At 45.0% G+C, this 18,898-nt stretch overlaps 1 protein-coding gene across 1 annotated transcript in view; it reads left to right on the top strand.

Moving 5' to 3' along the window:
• The window catches only part of LOC144114600 (uncharacterized), a 200,596-nt gene extending 189,828 nt beyond the window's left edge, over positions 1–10,768 (top strand). The window contains 2 exon segments of the mRNA XM_077648452.1: positions 8,137–8,187; positions 10,534–10,768. Coding sequence (XP_077504578.1) covers positions 8,137–8,182 — 46 coding nt within the window. The 3' untranslated portion in view covers positions 8,183–8,187; positions 10,534–10,768.
• Positions 10,769–18,898: the final 8,130 nt, after the last annotated feature.

Below are 18,898 nucleotides of genomic sequence, written 5' to 3'. Positions count from 1 at the left end.
ACCGCCGGAATTCCGTCTTGAATGGCAGGTTAACGCAAACATCGAGCGGCTGCAGCACTCTTGTCAGGCCACCAGGGCACGGGCCCCCCATTGTACTGCACCGGTGTTAGCCAGTTGGAGGGGCTGGATTTTCAGTTCATACAGCACTGCAAACATGACTCCTCCGACCTCAGTCGCTGCTTTCGCGTGCCGGGAGCGTCAGAACTAGACAAAAGGTTTGAATTAACCGAATTTAAAAGGAATCATGGTATGAATTAAGCAGATTAAATGCATTGAAAATATAGTGAGCCAACCAAAATTTTGAAATTTGTTTGAATTATCGAGAGTCCGCTGTACTTTTCTTCGAATAATTTCGAAGTGAATATTTAGAATACTTCTAGCACAAAAAAGGTTGAACGGCACAATAGGCATTTTAAAAATGATGTATTTTTCGAACACACAAGGCCACTACATGAAAAAAAGAGAATGCACTAAACTTTATCACACTCGTTGAAGCTGTGTCAATGTCCTGCAAAAGTAGCCACCGGAAATTGGGGAGTTGGCCTCCATGTGGAGCCCCCAAGTGCAGGTCTTAATTGCGATTGCAGCATTGCGTAGCTATTGCTTTTAAGTAATGACTCCATGAACATCTGCAAGGTGTACTCACTGCGCCCCCACTTGACCCCGTGTCAGGTGTCGGAAAGGGGCACTCATTGTGTTGTGCCTCATGCTAGCTTCCTCTCGTGCTCACGCCGTTGCACTTGATTCGTGAATTTCATGAGAAGAGCGGCTGCTGCACCTGCGCTGTGTTCAAACTCATTCCATGGAAATCAAGAGAACCACGTGTCCTAATCCGCTGCCGCTATGGCGATCCAATTCTGCAGGGAGCCACTGCGCGTGCGCAGATTGCCCCGAGGACGCCACATAGCACCAGATGCCGTTGAGCTGCTTGCATGCCTGCCCCGTCGGGACCTCTCGGTGCATGCACACTGCTGGCGCACAGAAGTGGATTGCGCTATGCTAAATCTCTTCTAGTGCACGCCGCCGTGGTAGTTACGGCGCGTGCACGTCCGTAGACACCTGGCATGTACAGATCTGGGTGCCGCGCTTCCGCCTTCTTGCATCTGTTGTCGCGAGCATGCGCAGACGGGCTCTGTCTTACGCGTGGGAGTGCAGGCATGCGGCGCGGAGTCTATGCTTTGGTTGCATGCGTGCCACGTGGCGATCCGGGAGCATGAAGCAAGAGTTATTCACTCTGGACAAATACTTTAAGGTTTCGAATACCAAACATTTGGGTCGAATCGAATACTTTACTATTCGACCGAATATTCGAAATTATCGAATATTCACACAGGCCTACTAGTTAGGCTTAAGTTATTTTCCCAAAATATGGGAGCTAATTGAGATATACTGAAACTAATAATGTTTTTGGAAACAAGAAGAAGAAATAGATATATGCAACTGATTTCATTGCGATATATCTCAAATAATAAAAATTTCAATTTATTTCAATTTAATTTTATTTCAATTTATTTTAAGAAACATATAGTATTTAGACTAGACTTGCAATAATTTAAACTCGGATAATTAGCACTTCTGGTTATTTCAAACAAATTTAAAAATTTTGGTTGTCCAACTAGTTTTAACACACTTTAAAGCCAGCTAATTCAAACCACAGATTTGCCTAGTTCAAACTTATCTTGCTCTGACATTCCCAGTATGCAAGATGGCTGCGGCAGGGGTTGGGTACATTATGTTAGTAGTGCTACTTCAGTCGGAAATTCAGCCCCTAATATTGCATAGCTAAGTAACTTGAACGGGCTCTCAAAAAAAAGGCCTTGCCAGCACTGCAGCCAATTGTCCAACGGCAAACGAAGCCTCCAAATATCCCTCCTCAAGCCTGAATTACATGGCACATTGATGCCAGCACAAACTTCACCGAGCGTGCAGAGGCAGGCATAGTAATGATTGACGGGCCCCTGTTGCTGTATAGTTTTTTTTTAGGTGCACCACCAGCCGATAGTGGCGGCAGCATCAGCTCTAGCCAAGCCTAGCTGTGCACAGTTTTGTACACTGAGTGCAAAGCGCATTCTCGGTTTGACCAGTGTGCGATTGGTTAGATGGTGAAGGGTGCTTGTTTGCTAGGCACTGTTTGGGCATAGCTAAATACAGCCCTTCTTTTGTCCGTAAGCCCATATCTTATTCTAATAAGGGTTGTGCACACATGACCAAACAACACAGACGCTGCCTGCTCAGAATGGTACCACATGCTAAGCCTCTGAGTTAAGTCACTGTACAGATGCAATCAGCAGTATACAACAGATTTTTGATGCTCACGAGCATCCATATAAGAATGTGAAGCCCCTGAACAAATACTTAATGATTACATGCCACAGCGCCATGTTAAAGGGACACTAAAAGGAAATGTCAAACTAAGCTAGACGGTTGCAGTATTTTTTGGTATCACTGCCGATGATTTCTTTCTGCTTGGAAAAGTGGTTGCATTGCTGAGAAAATTGCAAATGAAAGTCTCTAAACCCTTCCACATTCAAGAAGCGTTTTCTGGCGGGCTAGTTGGTGATTGATTGTGTGGGTTTACTGTTATGCCAGGAGGAATGCTTGAAGAAAAAGCTATGCAGGTGATCAGGAAGAATTTCTGGCCGGTACAGTTTTGTGAGAGCAGGTGGAAGAAGGCTGCCAGGAAGAAGAAGATAAACTCCTGAAGATGATAAACCCCGAGAGCATGGCCAAAGATGTCAAAAAGGACCACAGTGGGTTCTTGCATGTGTTTTTCAGAGGAAAAACCCACAGGATGGATTGGCCACTTTGCGTGATAGTTTCAGAGAAGGGCAGCTGGCAGCGAATGGTAGCGGATTTCTTAAAGGGCCACCTGAACAAAGTTGTGGGATCGTACTTATTTTTAGTTCCTAGTCTGCGCTTGTGCTGTGTGTGTCCTTTGCTCTGTGGTTATTCCTCGTGCAATTCGAAAATGAACTCCACATTCAAACCGCTTGCGAAAAATGAGCTCAGTTGTGTCATTTCTATGATGCATTTGCAATGGAGCTCTTTGACCACTCAGAGGCACCAAAGACCAGAAACATGGCCGGAAACCGAAAACTGCAAGTTTGCCACCACGGCGGTAAGGTGCAAGTACAGACCACCTTAAACCCCATTGAAAGGCAGATGCTCTCCGCTGATCACGTGTGTCTCTGTCTCATTACAATGCATGCGTACCGTAGAAATGGGCTCCATGGGTGTAAAAGAACCTACATAAAGCTATCAGCTGCAGCCGCATCATCATCATCATCATTGTCGTCATCATCATCATCAGCCTTACTACACCCACTGCAGGGCAAAGGCTTCTCCCATGTCTCTTCAATTAGACCTGTCCTTTGCCAGCTGCAGCCACCGTATCCCTGCAAACTTCTTAATCTCACCTGCCCACCTAACCTTCTGCCACCCCCTGCTACGCTTGCCTTCTCTTGGAATCCACTCCATTACCCTTAAGGACCAGTGGTTATCTTTCTTTAGCATTACATGCCCTACCCAAGCCCATTTCTTCCTCTTCATTTAGACTAGGACGTCATTAACACGTGTTTGTTCCCTCACCCATTCTGCCCACTTCCCTTCCTGCAGCTGCAAGCTGCAGAACAAACTGCCGATCATGCACTGCCGATCATGCTTACGCACGTACATATCGGCGATGATGACACGGTCTTATAGATTTTGGTGCATTGTGTGCTGTCGTGAAGTGTACACGTAAACTTCGAAGGTTCCTCAAAAAGCTTGAAGAGCATTTATTTGATCATAAATACTGTACGTCAGTGAATATTCAAAAGGAGGTCCAAGAGCACGAAGGCTGCATCCGGATATCCTATCAGCAATTATAAGCATAGAAATGCAAACACCAAAAGAGGAACAGCAGTTCGCAGTGAAAGGATAGCAAAATCAGTATGAACAGAAATAAAGGAAAGCAAGACCAGAACAATATGCGTTGCACAGTATCAATAGTAAATCACGGCAAGGACATGAAAAGTGATATTAGTTCACCTTTAAAAATACCCAAAGATGACTAACATTTAATGTTAGTAGGAAGCTGATTCTAAACTAATAAGGCAGAAAAAAAAAGACTGGTTTGTTTGCCGTAATTAGTACAAGCTATTGGGAGCAAATAATAAGAGTAGCAGTCGCACTCTAACACCTTTTATTCAACAGCGCATCTGCGTGTTTGTTGAGTAACTATGTAGTAAGTATTATCACAGATCACCTTTGTGATTGACTCTGATGTGGCCGCTGCGATTTCTACGTTCGTGAATTGCTTCCTGTGGGTTGTAGGTGGAAAAGAATCGAGGTACGTTCCCCCAGTTGTGGTCTTCCACCTTTGTCTGCAAGGAATGCATGCATAATCTTGACAAACGCACGTCAGCTGGTTGGACATTTTTCACGTGGAAGCGCATGTATTGTTAATACAGTGATCCCGTCGTCGTGATAAAAATCGCGAAAATTGCACGAAATTGCTCCGAACGCACTGCTTTTGATGTGGACGGCGCTGTGCACCAAATGTCCAGACAGACATAACCTTAGTTGTCACCACCGTTTCAAAAGGTTAAGGTCCGTTGAAGCCCACTTATAATGAACATGACTGTCACGCGGCATTCTTTCGTATGTCTCGAAGTTCGCAGTAAATGGACAAAAATGAACATCACAGCATTGGCTTCCATGGTGAACTTTTTATACCATATGCATGTTCGAGCAGTCTTTGGACCGGCGAAGTTTTGGCGCATGTTTTCGGGCCACCACACATTTCTCTCTCATTTACAAAATGTGAGCAGCACACGCGTTGAGGTGGAGGCTGATCTTTACAATCTACCTTTGATCGGCATGATTATACTGGCCGCCTGATTAGCTCTAGCGTGAATCAAATACTATAGAAGGTTGCCGTTTGTTGTGACATAGATATAATTTGGTAGTATAATTCACACTGGCAGGTACAGCTATTTCCATGTATACGGCACACTGGATCTACCAGGATATTGTCTTTGCTGACTATAGTGTTCCTGTTTATGTCCCCTATATACAGGAACACAAGTGACAGCTTGTGGAGAGGGCCCGTACTGCCTTTATGTGCGGTACATTGGTGACGTGTTGACAGCGTTCGATGCTATACAGTCAAACTTTTGTACCGAGTAAATGGCAATTATTCTTGCAAAGTTCATTTGTGAGAATATCACTGGCAGCGTGGCTGATGGCAAAAATGGCTGAAGGCACGATCCACCTGTCCACTTTAGGATAAGAGCTATGCAGTTGCTCAGGTTTGGCGGCAAGCTTTTTCAGCTGGGGGGAGGAGAAAGAGAGGGAGGGGAATGGAATGGGAGGGGTAGGACAAGAAGCGTTGAAAGCTCTAATTCGACCTCTGTTAATTTGGTGCCCCGTTTCCTAGGGTAGTCTGACCACTTGATTTTAATATGGTACCATATTTTCAGTTTTCATAGCTTCACGCCAGCACGCAGTGATGGCAGTGGCTATCGGCTGCCATCAGCCAGCCAACAGAGCCCAGCTGCATGCTGTTTCCGACATTTATTGTGCCGCTGAACGTTCCCCTCGCTTCCATCCACCTGATTCTTCCATTCCAGTCAGGGCACCAAAACTACTCGCTTTCTCAGTCGTGACACGCCCGCTTTTGAGAGGGCTCCATCGCTGCCGCATCGCACCATGAAATATGTCGCGGGGCCTTTATCATTTTGGAAGTGGGCTTGCAATAAAGCATTGACGGAAATGTGAAAATAGTGACTATCACGCTGTGCCCATCTCAACAGTAGACAACCATTGAACAGTCTTTTTGCACAGCAAAAAAAATTTACCACGATGAAAGCAGTTCTTGTGAGCTTTGTCACAATCATTCGATAATTCGAACTTCAGATTATTGAAGTAATTTTTCCGGTTCTTTGAAATTCGAATTAACGAGCTTTTACTGTAGTGTCGATCCACTCCGCATCCATTTCGCGAGATTGACACGTAACTCGATTAGCCTCGTAGTAAGCTTGAAGTTTCCTTGAGACTGGGAGTGTTGGGCTCGCGTGGATGTTTTTTTTCCTGCTTTCTGTCATGTACGCATTACGCCCATTGTTCTCACATTGTGCACTGCGCGGTGCATTCCTTCACATGGGCTTCTGGCACCTTGTTTTCGTTGCAACCCAGCACCACGTCCGGGGACTTTCGATCTATCTGACTCGTTGTTGTAGCCACAATGCACGAGACTGTCGTGTCAGTCTCATTTGTGCTAGGCCAGAGTTCATTATAAAGCGGCTGAGCTGCACCGTGTTGCTGTATTTGTACTGCCATTCGTTTCACTTGCGCAGCTTTATACATTGTGCAGGGTTAGTGGAGGCTTTGTGTGCAATACAGGCAAAAGTGTAGACAATGCTTCAGCAAGCGCAGGGGCTGATCAAAACTCCCGGTTGACAGGGATAAGGAGGTGACTGAGTCTTAATAATTTCTTTTGTGTGAGGAAGGCACAAGTGTGCAAGAAAGCGTGGCTGAACTGGCTGACAAATGAAACACCAAGAATTTTTGATGTGAATGAGATATAATAACGCTTTTTAAGCTTTGTACAGCAGAAAAGTGGATGGCCACATATCAGCACATTTGAGCTACTCTGCTCGAAAGTATGTGCAGTGTATGTATGGGCAGTTCAACTTTGTATGACATATTTCGCAAAGATGTTTCATCTTCAATTATACAGAATAAAACTTGGAATCGAAGACCTCTGAAGTGTGACTAAGTGTCAATAATTACAATGGAAATGATGTTGCACATCTTTACATTGCACTCAAACTTTTCTAGCGTTGTTTGCCAACCTGAGAAATTTGGAAACTAACAGCTACATACTCCAGAGTGCTTCTAAACCAATATTTTAATGCTCCAAAGTGCTCCATATTCGAAATTTTAGTGTTTCAGACCACTCCAAAATAGACGTTTCTGCACAAATTGACGATGTGCATGCATGCATATGTCTGCTTGAGTGCATGCTAAAAAAAAAAGCACCCGGTGCAGTTTCAGAACGAAGTTGCTGATTTGACAGCTGAAGTGAAAATGAAACCACTTTACCAGTTACCTGCACCTACACTCCATTTCATACATAGGCAACGCTTCCAAAGCTAGCGTGCCTGGTCGCACAGGCTAATACCATGCTCAAAAAGTAGTTCGCCCTGCAACCAAAGTGAAAGCAAGCATATTTAATTGCGACTGATGTTAAGTGCCGCGAATGGAAATCTTCTGGACTTCGTTTTTTTTCTTTCCACATTTTTTCCTCCAACTGATCGGGACTTTGAGAAGGAAGAATGGCTTTGGAGGTCTGATACGTGGCTGGTAGGGCGAATCGCTTTTACTCCATCCGCGCCTAAAAAGTAGCTAGCACCAAGTGAAAATTATAGCTAAAAAGTCACAGTACTGAGCGCATCACAGCTTCGGCCGTAATTTTCAGTGCTACCACGCTTTGTTTTCATCCAAACACTCACCGAAGCTTCGGGAAGGACGAAGATACATGGCGGAATAATATGGTTTTGCGGACGCACTACATCCGGAGCCTTCGTAGCGTTGCCTGCTCTGTATGAAACAGTTTATCAAGCACAAGAGAGTGCAAATGCCATAAATAGTTCGTAGTTCTGAATTTGCTGCATACAATGGGCACACGCGCCTGAGCACACAGAGTGCGGGGCAAAATATTCAGCAACCGTTTTTACACCTAGCCTTTCTCTTCATCATGTGGTCTGCACTGTGTTAATTATGAGACTCTTCGCGTTCTTGGCTATGCTCGCCATGCTGCTTTCCTCGTATTTCAACAGTAAATGCCCATTGGCTGCGAAATAGCGTTCCTCAAGAAGCTGTATAAATACATCACCAGCCACTGTTGTATGAATCTGCAGATGGTGATGACACGTCCTTCGCTTTTACGCAGTTTTTAGGCTTATGAAAGCTTTGTATGCGGTAAAAATGACATATTTGCTATCACGTGATGCTAACCTACCTGTCTGGCCTGACTCGGTATTACCTTCCAGTGCCCCTTCAACCAATTTTCATCATGTTTGCTGCTCGTTATTAGGGCAGTCATGTTGTACAGTTATATGACATAATACCCATTTGTCTCTGCTGTTGCAGCGCCCAGCCGAATTCTGCACCAGCCTTCTCACAGTGGCGCAACTGATGTTGGTGAGACGTGCAAAAAATTGCTGCTTTTACTTTGTAGTTCCTGCTGTTTTGTGCTGTTGAAGCTAAGAACAAGAGTCGGAAGCTTTTTTTTTTCTGCTTTGGCATTAGAGTGTTTGAGCAAATGCAGTTAAACCTGGGTGTAACGAACTTCCACATAGCAAATTCCTCAATATTATGAATTTCCCAACGCTGCCGTCATTGGAATGTGTGCACTTGCAAACTTCATGTAACAAAGGTGTTGCAGTTGTTGACTTCGATACAACAAACTCTCCGCACTGACTATTCATTAACTAGTGCTGCATTACTTTAAATTCGGCCAAATGACACAAAAGTTTCATGACGATAAAACTTGAACTACCACAAAAGGAATGTCTACGATTGCAACGAGCAAACACAGGGGACGCAACGCGCTGTGCTCCAGCGTGATCAGTGCCTCTCCATGGTAAACGCAGCAGTCTCGGCAGCTTTCGCTTTTGTAGCACTACGACAGTTCATGTCAGAAGGAGCTCAAAACAGAAGGACGTAGCAAAGAAGGCATATGACAGGCAACACATGCCCATCGCTGCCGCTCGGTTGCTCACACGATTCAGCCAGCAACAGCAGACGCATGGAGGGAGCAGGGACAGGAAAGAGTGGCGGCAACGTGAGGTGAAGTTGCGCACACCTGAGTATTGGGCATCAAGAGCAAGCGAAATTCAGCTACTAAGGCACTCAGTTTCCGAAGGGAGCTGTGGACAGGCAGTCCATGAGACTCTTCTTCTTTTTCTTGTCTTTTTCTCGTTTTTTTTTTCTTTTCTTTTTTAGGCGAGCTTATGGAAAGAGCCAGGTGCTTCAGACTCCCTTGCTACCCCCACTCTCTTGACACCACGCTTAGCAGCATTTTGCTTTCGTCGTGTGATTTGTGGCAGAGACTAGCGGCTGCTACCGCAGTCACATTGTCAGCGCGCTTGTCAGCCTCTCCATGTCTACAACTTTGAGTGATGGGGTTTACTGTGAAGGTTTGCTAGGACATTTTGTCTCCATTTATTTTTAATGTTGGTTGCCGTTCTGCAACTTCCTCTTGAGTTATCACGCCAGAACTGGATGTAACAAAAACTGCATGTAATTAAAAATTGTGGACTTTCCTAGATTTCGTTATGTCCAGGTTTAACTACTTGCAATATAGACCATTTTCTCTTGGGCACCACCATGCTGGCTTGTGCAGCTGGCCTTAGCCGTGTTTGGCTGAGCGCGATCAAAAATTTACTGCACCTTTTAATCGCATTCTTTTGAGCGTCTCATCTATGGGTGGTGGTGAGCATGGCTCTCGCAGCTGGTATCGCTGGCATGGCGTGCCTGTGCACACGCAAGACTTGCTTCAGACTAGCAACATGTGCTCAGTATGAATAAAGGACATTGTGGGGAACCAAGATGTTGCTTGGAGAGCTGAAAGAGCAGAAATTTTATCATGCTATGTTGACATTGTCGTACTCTGATAGCTTTACAGCCAGTGCACTAGTCATAAATCAAAAATACTCGTGTGTTACACATTTCATCATTTAGTTTGCACTCAGCTGCTCCTTAACATTGGTTGCATTTTTAATTTGTAATGTTTCTTCCACTGATACATACGGTAAAGTGGTGAACAAATGGTCTGCTGGCAAATACTTATCATTTGCGAGGTTTGAAATCTGAACATCATTTCCTTGCACTACCTCGTTTACAGCCTGTATAGCTCGAATTCACCATGTCCATAGGCACAATCACATCCTGCCTTAGTGGAAAAGATATTTTCTGTGGTTACGTGCCTTGAAAATTTCCTAGCATCTTTGCAATTAAGGCATTTATCTTGTATAATTTCTCGCATTTGAAAGCACCATCTGACTAAAATAACTACATTGCATCAATTCATGTTATTATAGGGAAGTTCAAAGCAGAACAATGAAGCCATGACAGCAAGCATAGTGCACCTTTTCTTTTCTAAAATCTCAGTAGATAAGACATATTTTTGCTGAAGACTCCTCTGAAGCCTATGCATGCTACAAATTAATTATGCTCTGTTAAGATGCACTAAAGTTCAGAAATTTACTTGTGCCAAGCCCTTTGCAGTTTTTGCGGAGCTTGTCACTTGTCTGCCACACAAGCCAGCAAGAGGATGGTTCTCTCCTCTGTGCACTTGGCACTTTTCTTCTTGCTAATGAAAGGGTAGATAGGTATTGAGACATGTTGCAGTCTTCACAGCTATTATCAAGTGGTATTGAGCAAAATACCTAGAGAGTTTGAACTGTGATTTCCTAGTAGCATTTTTGGCGGAGCGTAGAGGCCCTGTGCTTTTTACACCACTATCATTGATTTATTTTTTTTCAGCTGCAGGACATTGGGTATCCATCATGTTGACTGTGCTGATCACCAGGAACTTGATGCCTCCTACAACACCAATTCAGGCATATGTCAGTTGGTCCTCACATTTGTGATTTGTCATTTGTTTTTGTTTTTTATCAACCAAAAGTCAGGCATGAACTGTGGTTTGCTTGTGGTGTCTTATTTTAGAGAATTGCAGAAAGAAATGGCATGATCAAATAAAGTTTACCAGACCATTGTGTTTGACTACTGTGCTTGCAACTGTAGTTGCAAAGTAGCTGGCAAGATTTTGTTCATCAGCTGCCAGAATCCTTTGTAGAGCCTACATAGACTCTGACCATATTGGAAGGGCTCTGGTGAGAGCATTTGCCAACTGATCATCTGCTTCAGTTGGAAGGTGTGTTCACTCCGCTACCGCCAGCATCGTCACAATACAGAGCCTGTACAGCCCACATGCTGCATCTCATGTATTTTGCAAAAGTGTATAATTTTTCAGTCGAATATCAGTAGGATTCTCTTAAAAGTCTGCTAAAACTGGAAAATGTTTTAGGAGATCTAAGGCATTGCAAAAGAAAAAATTCAGTGCATGAGCTACACAGGCTGGTGTCAACTTTGAATATACTGTAGGTAAGGAGGTGTTTTTCTAGCAGCATGAATATCACATGTGACATGACCTTGATTGTAGGCTGTCATCTTGTTGATACTTGGCATGCCGAATGATGAAGCATGTTGAAAGCAGACTTCTACAGAAACTAGCGCATTGCATGTAGTCATGCGTATGAAGCAACCACGACTGTATACAGACCTTGTCCCTTGCTGTAGGAGCATTGTTAGACTTGCAGTGGTGGAACTGCTGTGCCAAAGATCAAATTGTGCTACTTGCTGTTGCAAATTTTTTCCACTTTAGTGACACATCTGCACCGAAAGGCATTTGAAAAACTGGCAAAAACAGAACTGGAGCCTGTGCTCTCGTGTGTTGGCTGCACTTTTTTCACGGCAACAAAGGTTATTAAATTTGCGAAAGTATTCGAAATTTGGAATAGTTTGTGAATAGGATGTGCTGTTTGACTTCAATCGGACTGCACGATTTTTGGACGAAGTAGTATCGAAAGTGGCAGATTTTCTTGCTCCCCGGAACTCTCAGTAAGACTGCAGTGTGGCCATTTTAACAGTGCTCACTAGCTTGACATGCATGACCTTTCACTTGTCACAAAAACGAACCTGCACTTTCCTCTTGTAGCCTGGCTTCAGCACCTGGCAATATGCATTACACTGGTACATTTTTCTCCAACAGCACGCTTTACCCACAAAGACTTTCGGCATCTGTAAAATGCATTTCTTTTGTGGGTCTGCGAGCGCTAATCGTATGTTTTCACCTTGTATAACAGCCCAATTTTTTACTGTAGAACTTGCCGCTACTACAGTGTACTGGAACACTAAAATGTTCGAGTGGCACGAGCAGGGGGCTGCTCCTGTTGTTCAGTGCATATCGGTTTTGGTAGGAAGAATCGGCGGTGCTGTCGTCGCCTGCACTTGAAGCCAGGCAGCCTGCCCTCCACTTCTTCCTACTGCTTCTCTCCGCAGAATGCTACTGCTTTCGTGTCTGTTTCTGCTTCTCTATTTCTGATGTTTACCAATTGAGCGGCGTTAATACCATTGTTGTGCACTAGGCTGGACAAGTGGGTATGCAAGAACAGGCCAAGAGCAGCAGTGGCTTGTTTGGCAAATAACGTTTCATAAATTTGACTTGTCCTAGGCTCCGGCTGTGCTGCATTTCTGCACTTTGATGAAGGTTTGATTTTGAAGGATTAAATGCACACATCAGAGATGCTTGACATAGGCACGTTTCCGATACTTCTACCTAACCTTCCGCCTATTTAAGCAAGAACACTCCGGTTGCAGAGCACTAAAGGAGAAGATAGCAGATGTAGGCACCAGGGGATAATTAAGCTTGCCGCACAAATCACTCTATTCAAACAGACTGTAATGCTACTGATGCTGCACGCGAAGCTTCTGCCAAAGCAAACGCAGTTCATCAGTGTTGCCGACCTCTGCATGCACGTGCATCTAAATAGTTTGCGCCGCATGCATTCCTGGGCTTTACTTGCTCCTGCTACGTGTTTTGTACGCCGAACACGGCCACAAAGAAAACTTTTGAGAGTGTTGAAAGATATGAAATCCTAAGGAAAATTTAATTAAATAGAACATAACCGCTTCACCGCCCAAAACTGGGCGACCGGCGCAGGCGCCATCGTGTACCGCCGGCATGCCGGTGACGCAAGATTGGCAAGAAGTACTCGCGTGACCCAGACCGCCTTGTCGCTCTGACTTCTTTTTCGGAGCGTGTGAGAGCTCTGCGCTGGAGGCAGGCACTTCGAAAGAACCAGCTGAATATAAAAAGAGCGCCTGGTATCGACCAGCCGAATATGAGGACTCGTGTCCGAGCAATATAGAAAGCTCCAAAGCGACCTGAGACCATGAGAATTTGTGTAGAGGGGGGGGGGGGGGGGGGGGAGTCTGGGACCCCGACCCCGAGACCCGTCTGACTTTAATCACTGGGTCTTCTCTTGGAACATTGGATGACTGTTCAGTTCAAGGAAGATTCCTTTGTCCGGACACGGCAAGTGCTTGTCATGTCACGCTGCCTAGGCCTCGCGTGAAGTGTGTTTGAGCTTTTCGATAAGCTCAGTGCAGTTTACTAGCAGTGGAGAGATTTTTCATCGCAAAAACGACGTGGTCCTGATCGAGGGGGCGCAAGGCCTAACGCTTGCGTAGTTGCGAAGCCTGAAGCGAGTGAGTACGGAAGCCTCATGGGTGGTCTTTTTTTCTATATATAATTTCTCTTCTGTCGATCTTTGACTCTGGGAGTTGCGGCTCTGGAAGCCCGGTGGCCGCAGGCCATGGGTGTCTCAGCGAGCTCGCTGGTATTGGCACCGGGTGCTCCGGCACTGTCCGATATGGCGTGAGCCGACCGCTCAGAAGCTGCTCAGTGCAGTGAACGGAGTAGGACCACACCACAGAGCTGTTGGCTCCTCGCGGCTGCATGTTCATATATGAGCCTTCAGGGCCTTTCTCTTCATCGGTTGTTGTCAGTGTGCCTGCTAGGGCTAAGGCTTTTCAGAGACTACCATCGCAATGGGCCATAGTCCAAAAATTGTACAAAGGACGTCCACTACCTGATGTTCGGATGTCCGATGGACGCAGAGTTAGATCCCAAATAGGAACTGCGCACATCCCCAAAACTATCCATTGCAAAAGAAGGCGGCCGAATGCACGTGCCCTCGCTGGACATTCCCGACGTCTTTTGTACGCAAGTTTTCAAGGGGCATACACTGAACTTCCCACACTGCCCTTGACGTCCGACTGACACCTACTAGTTGTAGCAGCTCGAATGCACAGAACTCCGTTGGACAACCCGTTATTTACCCTGGACGTCCGTCAGATGTCCGAACATAGACGTACGGACAATTTTTGGACTATTTTTGTGGCAGTTGCTGAAACAGAAATAAGTATAGGTGGGCGAATTTTCTGAAACTTCGAATAACGAATTGAATATATCCTATTCGAATGAATCAGTGTATTTTCAAAATTATTTGAAACGAATTGAGTATGTTCTCAACTTTTCGAATAGTTTGCAACTAATGGCAGCAGGTTCAAATAAGGCCCGCCGTATTTTTCTTTGACGCATGTTCCAAAAACGGTCATACCGCGCACCATTCTTCCGCGAACAGTATGACTGACTACGGGTTCAGCACCACGACGCGCGCCATTTGTGTGGTGATATCATGCTTGTATATGACCTCTAAGACGGGACGACGCGGCAGGTCTTAGGCAAATTCAAGAAAACACTGCCTTGAAGCTCGATCTTGGCGGTATTAGCTCATACGTATATGTGCCACCAGTCTCATTTGCTGCAGTGGGGTTCTAGTGTTGCTGGGTGCCCACCGCGGTTTTTCAAGGCATCCTCCGGCCTGGTGCTCAGCTTTCCTGGGGTGAAATGCTTGGGAAATGGGTCTTTGACTTAACCAAGAAGTAGTAATTTTCTAATACCTATAACTTCATGGTCTTAGAGTTAATATAGTGACTTCGTGTTCCAACCGGTTAGTGAAGATTAGCGTTGTCTTTTAGCAGCAATAGCTCTTAACTTAATAGCGAGCAGCAATATAGAGCATTACAACACAGCACAACAAGCATGCACAACACCATAATCTGTCATGGGCTCACACTTCTATCCCAAACTGTGAAGGGTGACCATTATGTGCTAGTGGCGCATCGTTAATGTTTTCTAATGAAGTTTTCTCACCGTGCATGCAAGCGAAGTGAGGCTCAATTTAAAATGTTCAAATGCAAAATTTTGTTAAGTTGAAGAACATAATGTTTGACCAGTGAAAAAACTCTGGACGCGACACGGGAAACATCGTGCTGTTGACAATTTCTAATAGAGGTTCCCTCCTCTCTTCTCTGATCCTTACCGTCTCGTCCCATCAACCGGACAGTATTTTCCGACTCACTAGCTGTTGCCACAAAAAGATTTTTTAATCAAATCTGTCTTTTTGACCGCACTTCTAAATGTTCACTGAGGGAAGACCTCTGAGCCCTGCAGATGCCCCGATTCGGTCGTCCTTTTCAGAGTGTTTGTTCTTCGCGTGGACAGTTTCGTATTCAATACAAAAGTACAGCTAGATCTTATTCGGGCGTTCGTCGGGCATTGTTAACAATGGCCGTGTGGGATAGTTTCTCGAAAGACGTCATCCACAGGACATTGGCTTCACTGCAGCTTCAAAAGCAGGAGAAAGTTTCCTTTCTTGAAAAGCACCCCAACAGCAGTCATTGCTTCCCCCCCCCTTGAAACTCCTGTCGTTGAGGCCACTGTTTTTGCTCACGCACTTGTCTTGACTGGATGCTCATGTGGTATGGGTCGTGTCACAGAACACACCATGTCCCGAGGACGTCCTCATCCGGAACCTGATTTTCTAAGTACCTTTTGAATACATACCTAAATTTCCTCATGAGGATGTCCTCAGCTTTTACTTTGCTGGATGGCTGCAGGATTGAAATTCCTCAAATGTCCTCCCAACGAAAAAAGCTTTCATGGTCCGTCTCAGGCAGCCAACCAGGCTGTTCGTGGCCCGAGCTCTGCAGATCAGCTTGGGCCATGGTTGGGAATTGCCACGGGCCTTGCACGAGCCGACGCCAGTCCACGCTCAGCCCTTTGACAGCTTAATGATAAATTACCTTTTATACTAGAGCGCTCACGTTAGAAGGGCAGCTGTTCAAAATACGCGAAAAAAGTTAGGCTGGATTAGCTCAGCTAATCCAGGATATACAAAGCGAAAGCTCTCGGCCTTCATTGTGTTCATTGCCGTTGACAACGTTCCAGACTACAATGATTTTGAGGAAAGGAAGTGCTCATAAGCGGCTCCATGGGTCAGTGGACGCCTCAATCACGCTTTGGGGTATGTGGCAGTGGCGAGAGATGTATGTGGGCTGCATCCAATTAGCACTGTCAGCGTTGTGGCCAGGTGTTTGCCAGCAGTCGGTTGCCTCCCTTTTGCCAATCATAGGCCGGCACAGCAGTTGGCCAGCCGTTGCCAGAGTTTAGTCGGCCAAGCACATCGGCTGCGAACCCAAGGCTGGCGAGTTACCAGCCATTGGCCAGTTTCTCTTGGGCTGCAATCGTCCTATCGCAGGACAATATTGTGGAATTGAACTGAGATCAAACCAGCTTTATCTTGCGCTTGGCGCTCATTACTTAAAAACTGCGACTTTATTAAACGATATGTGTGTATGATGTAGGAAACCATTGTGACACAAAAAAACTATATGCCTATAGGAGATATCAGATATTTTTGCTTTTAAATCTGGTCTTATGCACCTCATGCTTCAGATGTGGCTGGACTGTTTATATTTTTGGGCCACTGGTCTTTTCCATTCAAGCTGCAGAATTCAACCCCAAAGAGCTCTGCGGCCCGGCCTTGGGCATCGTAAACATTAAAATTCTTATGGACGTCTTACGGATGTTCAGAACGTCCGCAGAATGTCCGTTGGAGTTTCAGTGCCCATTGGGTTGTTGGAGATGCCTGTTACATGGTTCTTGGATTGCGACCTTGTTTCTGCGTGTGCTCAGCAAGCTGTGTAACTGTTACGTGTCCCTCTGGTGCACTCTCGTAGATGCCAGAAGCACTGTTTGAAAGAGCCGGCGATTGCGGGCTTGCACGCCTTCTGCCTTTGCGCCAGGAATTGTGCTTTCGGCAGAAAACAGCACAGTGAAACTGGCAACCGTGCGTAAAGCGGTTTGCTCGTATTCTAGTACACTGTATGCTATGACTATATGCTCAGCACACATGCACGAAAGAGGTCTCCAAGAGGCAGAGTAGGCATCTGACTGGCTTTGGCAGGATTGGAACCGATATGTCCCTTGTGATCCGAAGTAATATGGCGGAAACAAGAAACGGCACATTTCATTTCAGAAAAATTACAATTTTTACTGAGATAAATATTTATCTCACAAAACATGTTAATATGCTGTTGAAACTGAACCTTGGATATGTACTGGTAAAAACTATCAGAGAAAAAAGTGCAGCAGGTGACCGCGCCCATGCGGGACAAATTCATACAGAAAGTGAATCCACGGGACATCCACTGGTTCGCTGTCGGCGGGCGTCCAGAAGCTGATATCCACTGGACATCCATTGGCTTAATTACGAACAGTGGAATTTGATTTTTGCCGAAAAAAGGCGTCTAGTAGACGTCCCGTGAACATCAAGAGCAGCCCGCGGAGGTTCGGATAAAGCGGGACGTCCGGCGGATATTCGTGCTCCATTGGGTAAGGGCCAGGTTGGCGTTACTGATTGTGTAATACAACACCTAGCAGCGCTATGGTGTCACTCTTTCAATGAAATGTGTTATTGAAGTACAGTTCTAAAGGTGGATGGAATGAGCGAGACAAGCTGTTATGTAGGATTTAGTTTCATTAACCGTAAACACTAAACAAATTCAGTTATATTTTTGCAAGATGTTAACGATGTTAAATTATACTGCTCAATAGAAAAAGCTTTCATGAACCATCTCCGGCAGCCAACCTGGCCGTCCATGGCCCAAGCTCGGCTAAGCAGCTCGGGCCTTGGTTGGGACTACCACTGACATTGGCCTTGCACGGCCAATCACCGCTTGCCGACGTTGGTCCATGCTCAGCCCTATGATGGCCTAACAATAAATTACCTTATATACTGGAGTACACTATAATAGCAGCTGTACAAAAGGCATATGAATGTTTGCAAAGCCGAATTCGCATTTTCTATAATTTAGTCAGGAAAGAAATGTTTGCAGCTTATCACAATTGGGTCGCTGTTTGGCCGAATGCCGACATATTCATTCGCGAAATCTGATTATCACGCTATAGATATAGAAGCTGGATGCTTCTTTCCTGCTTTATGCCAAGAAGATCGCGAGAGCAATGAAGGATCATGAGAAATCAGTGGTTCTCATGATGGATGAGATCCATCTACAGGCGTATTTTGATTATAAGGGTGCCACGATTGTCAGCACTGCCAGCAATACTTCAAATGCAGCAAAGACAGCTCATGTCTTTATGATTCAAAGCCTCCTGTCATCACAAAAAAGTGTTGTTCACATTTTGCCAGTTGAACAAATCAATGCTCAACAGCTGAACGCTGTGCTCCGCAGCATCATAAATGAGCTTGAAAAGGTTGAGCTTCGCATCATTGCAGTCATCACAGATAACAACTATATCAACCGCAAAAACAATGTCTCTCTTTGGTTTGTCACCAAAAGTCAGCAGCTCCTATCCTCGCACATCAGATCCCACTCGTCCTCTTTTTTTCGTTATTGACCCTGTTAACTTGTTGAAATGTATTCGGAACAATTGGATCAACCAAAAAAGCCCATGGAACATGCGTGTTTTTTCCTTCACTTATGAATTTGAACTCCAACCCAAAAATTATCACTGCTTAGTTCAAGACCCTCCGTGATCTTCACCTAAAAGAAGAAGACCACCTATATGCATTTCGAAATCAGTCATACTGGTGCATTCCCTTCTGTCGTACAGAATACGGACGTTCTATGCTACGCTTTTAAGTTCCACATGTATTAAATAAGTTGCTGAGTAGAGGCATATCTGTGGAAAAAAGTAGGCCGCGTGACATTCTTGTCGCTTTGAAGCGGTGACTTTAAGTCCTGTTGATAAATGTGCTAACATTTGCAAGCATTTTTTTTTCAATTATGGGTACTTGATTGTAATTTTATCAATCAGTTTGTCATATTATAAAAAGCATACGTGTTTTGGGCGTATATGTTCTTTTCTTTGTCTTTTAACAATATATGCTCGCAGTGCCTCTTAATTTTTCTTCTG

Source organism: Amblyomma americanum, chromosome 1 (genome assembly GCF_052857255.1).
Source record: "Amblyomma americanum isolate KBUSLIRL-KWMA chromosome 1, ASM5285725v1, whole genome shotgun sequence".
In the NCBI taxonomy this organism is placed as follows: Eukaryota; Metazoa; Arthropoda; class Arachnida; order Ixodida; family Ixodidae; genus Amblyomma; species Amblyomma americanum.
This window is presented reverse-complemented; position numbering and strand designations above follow the sequence as displayed.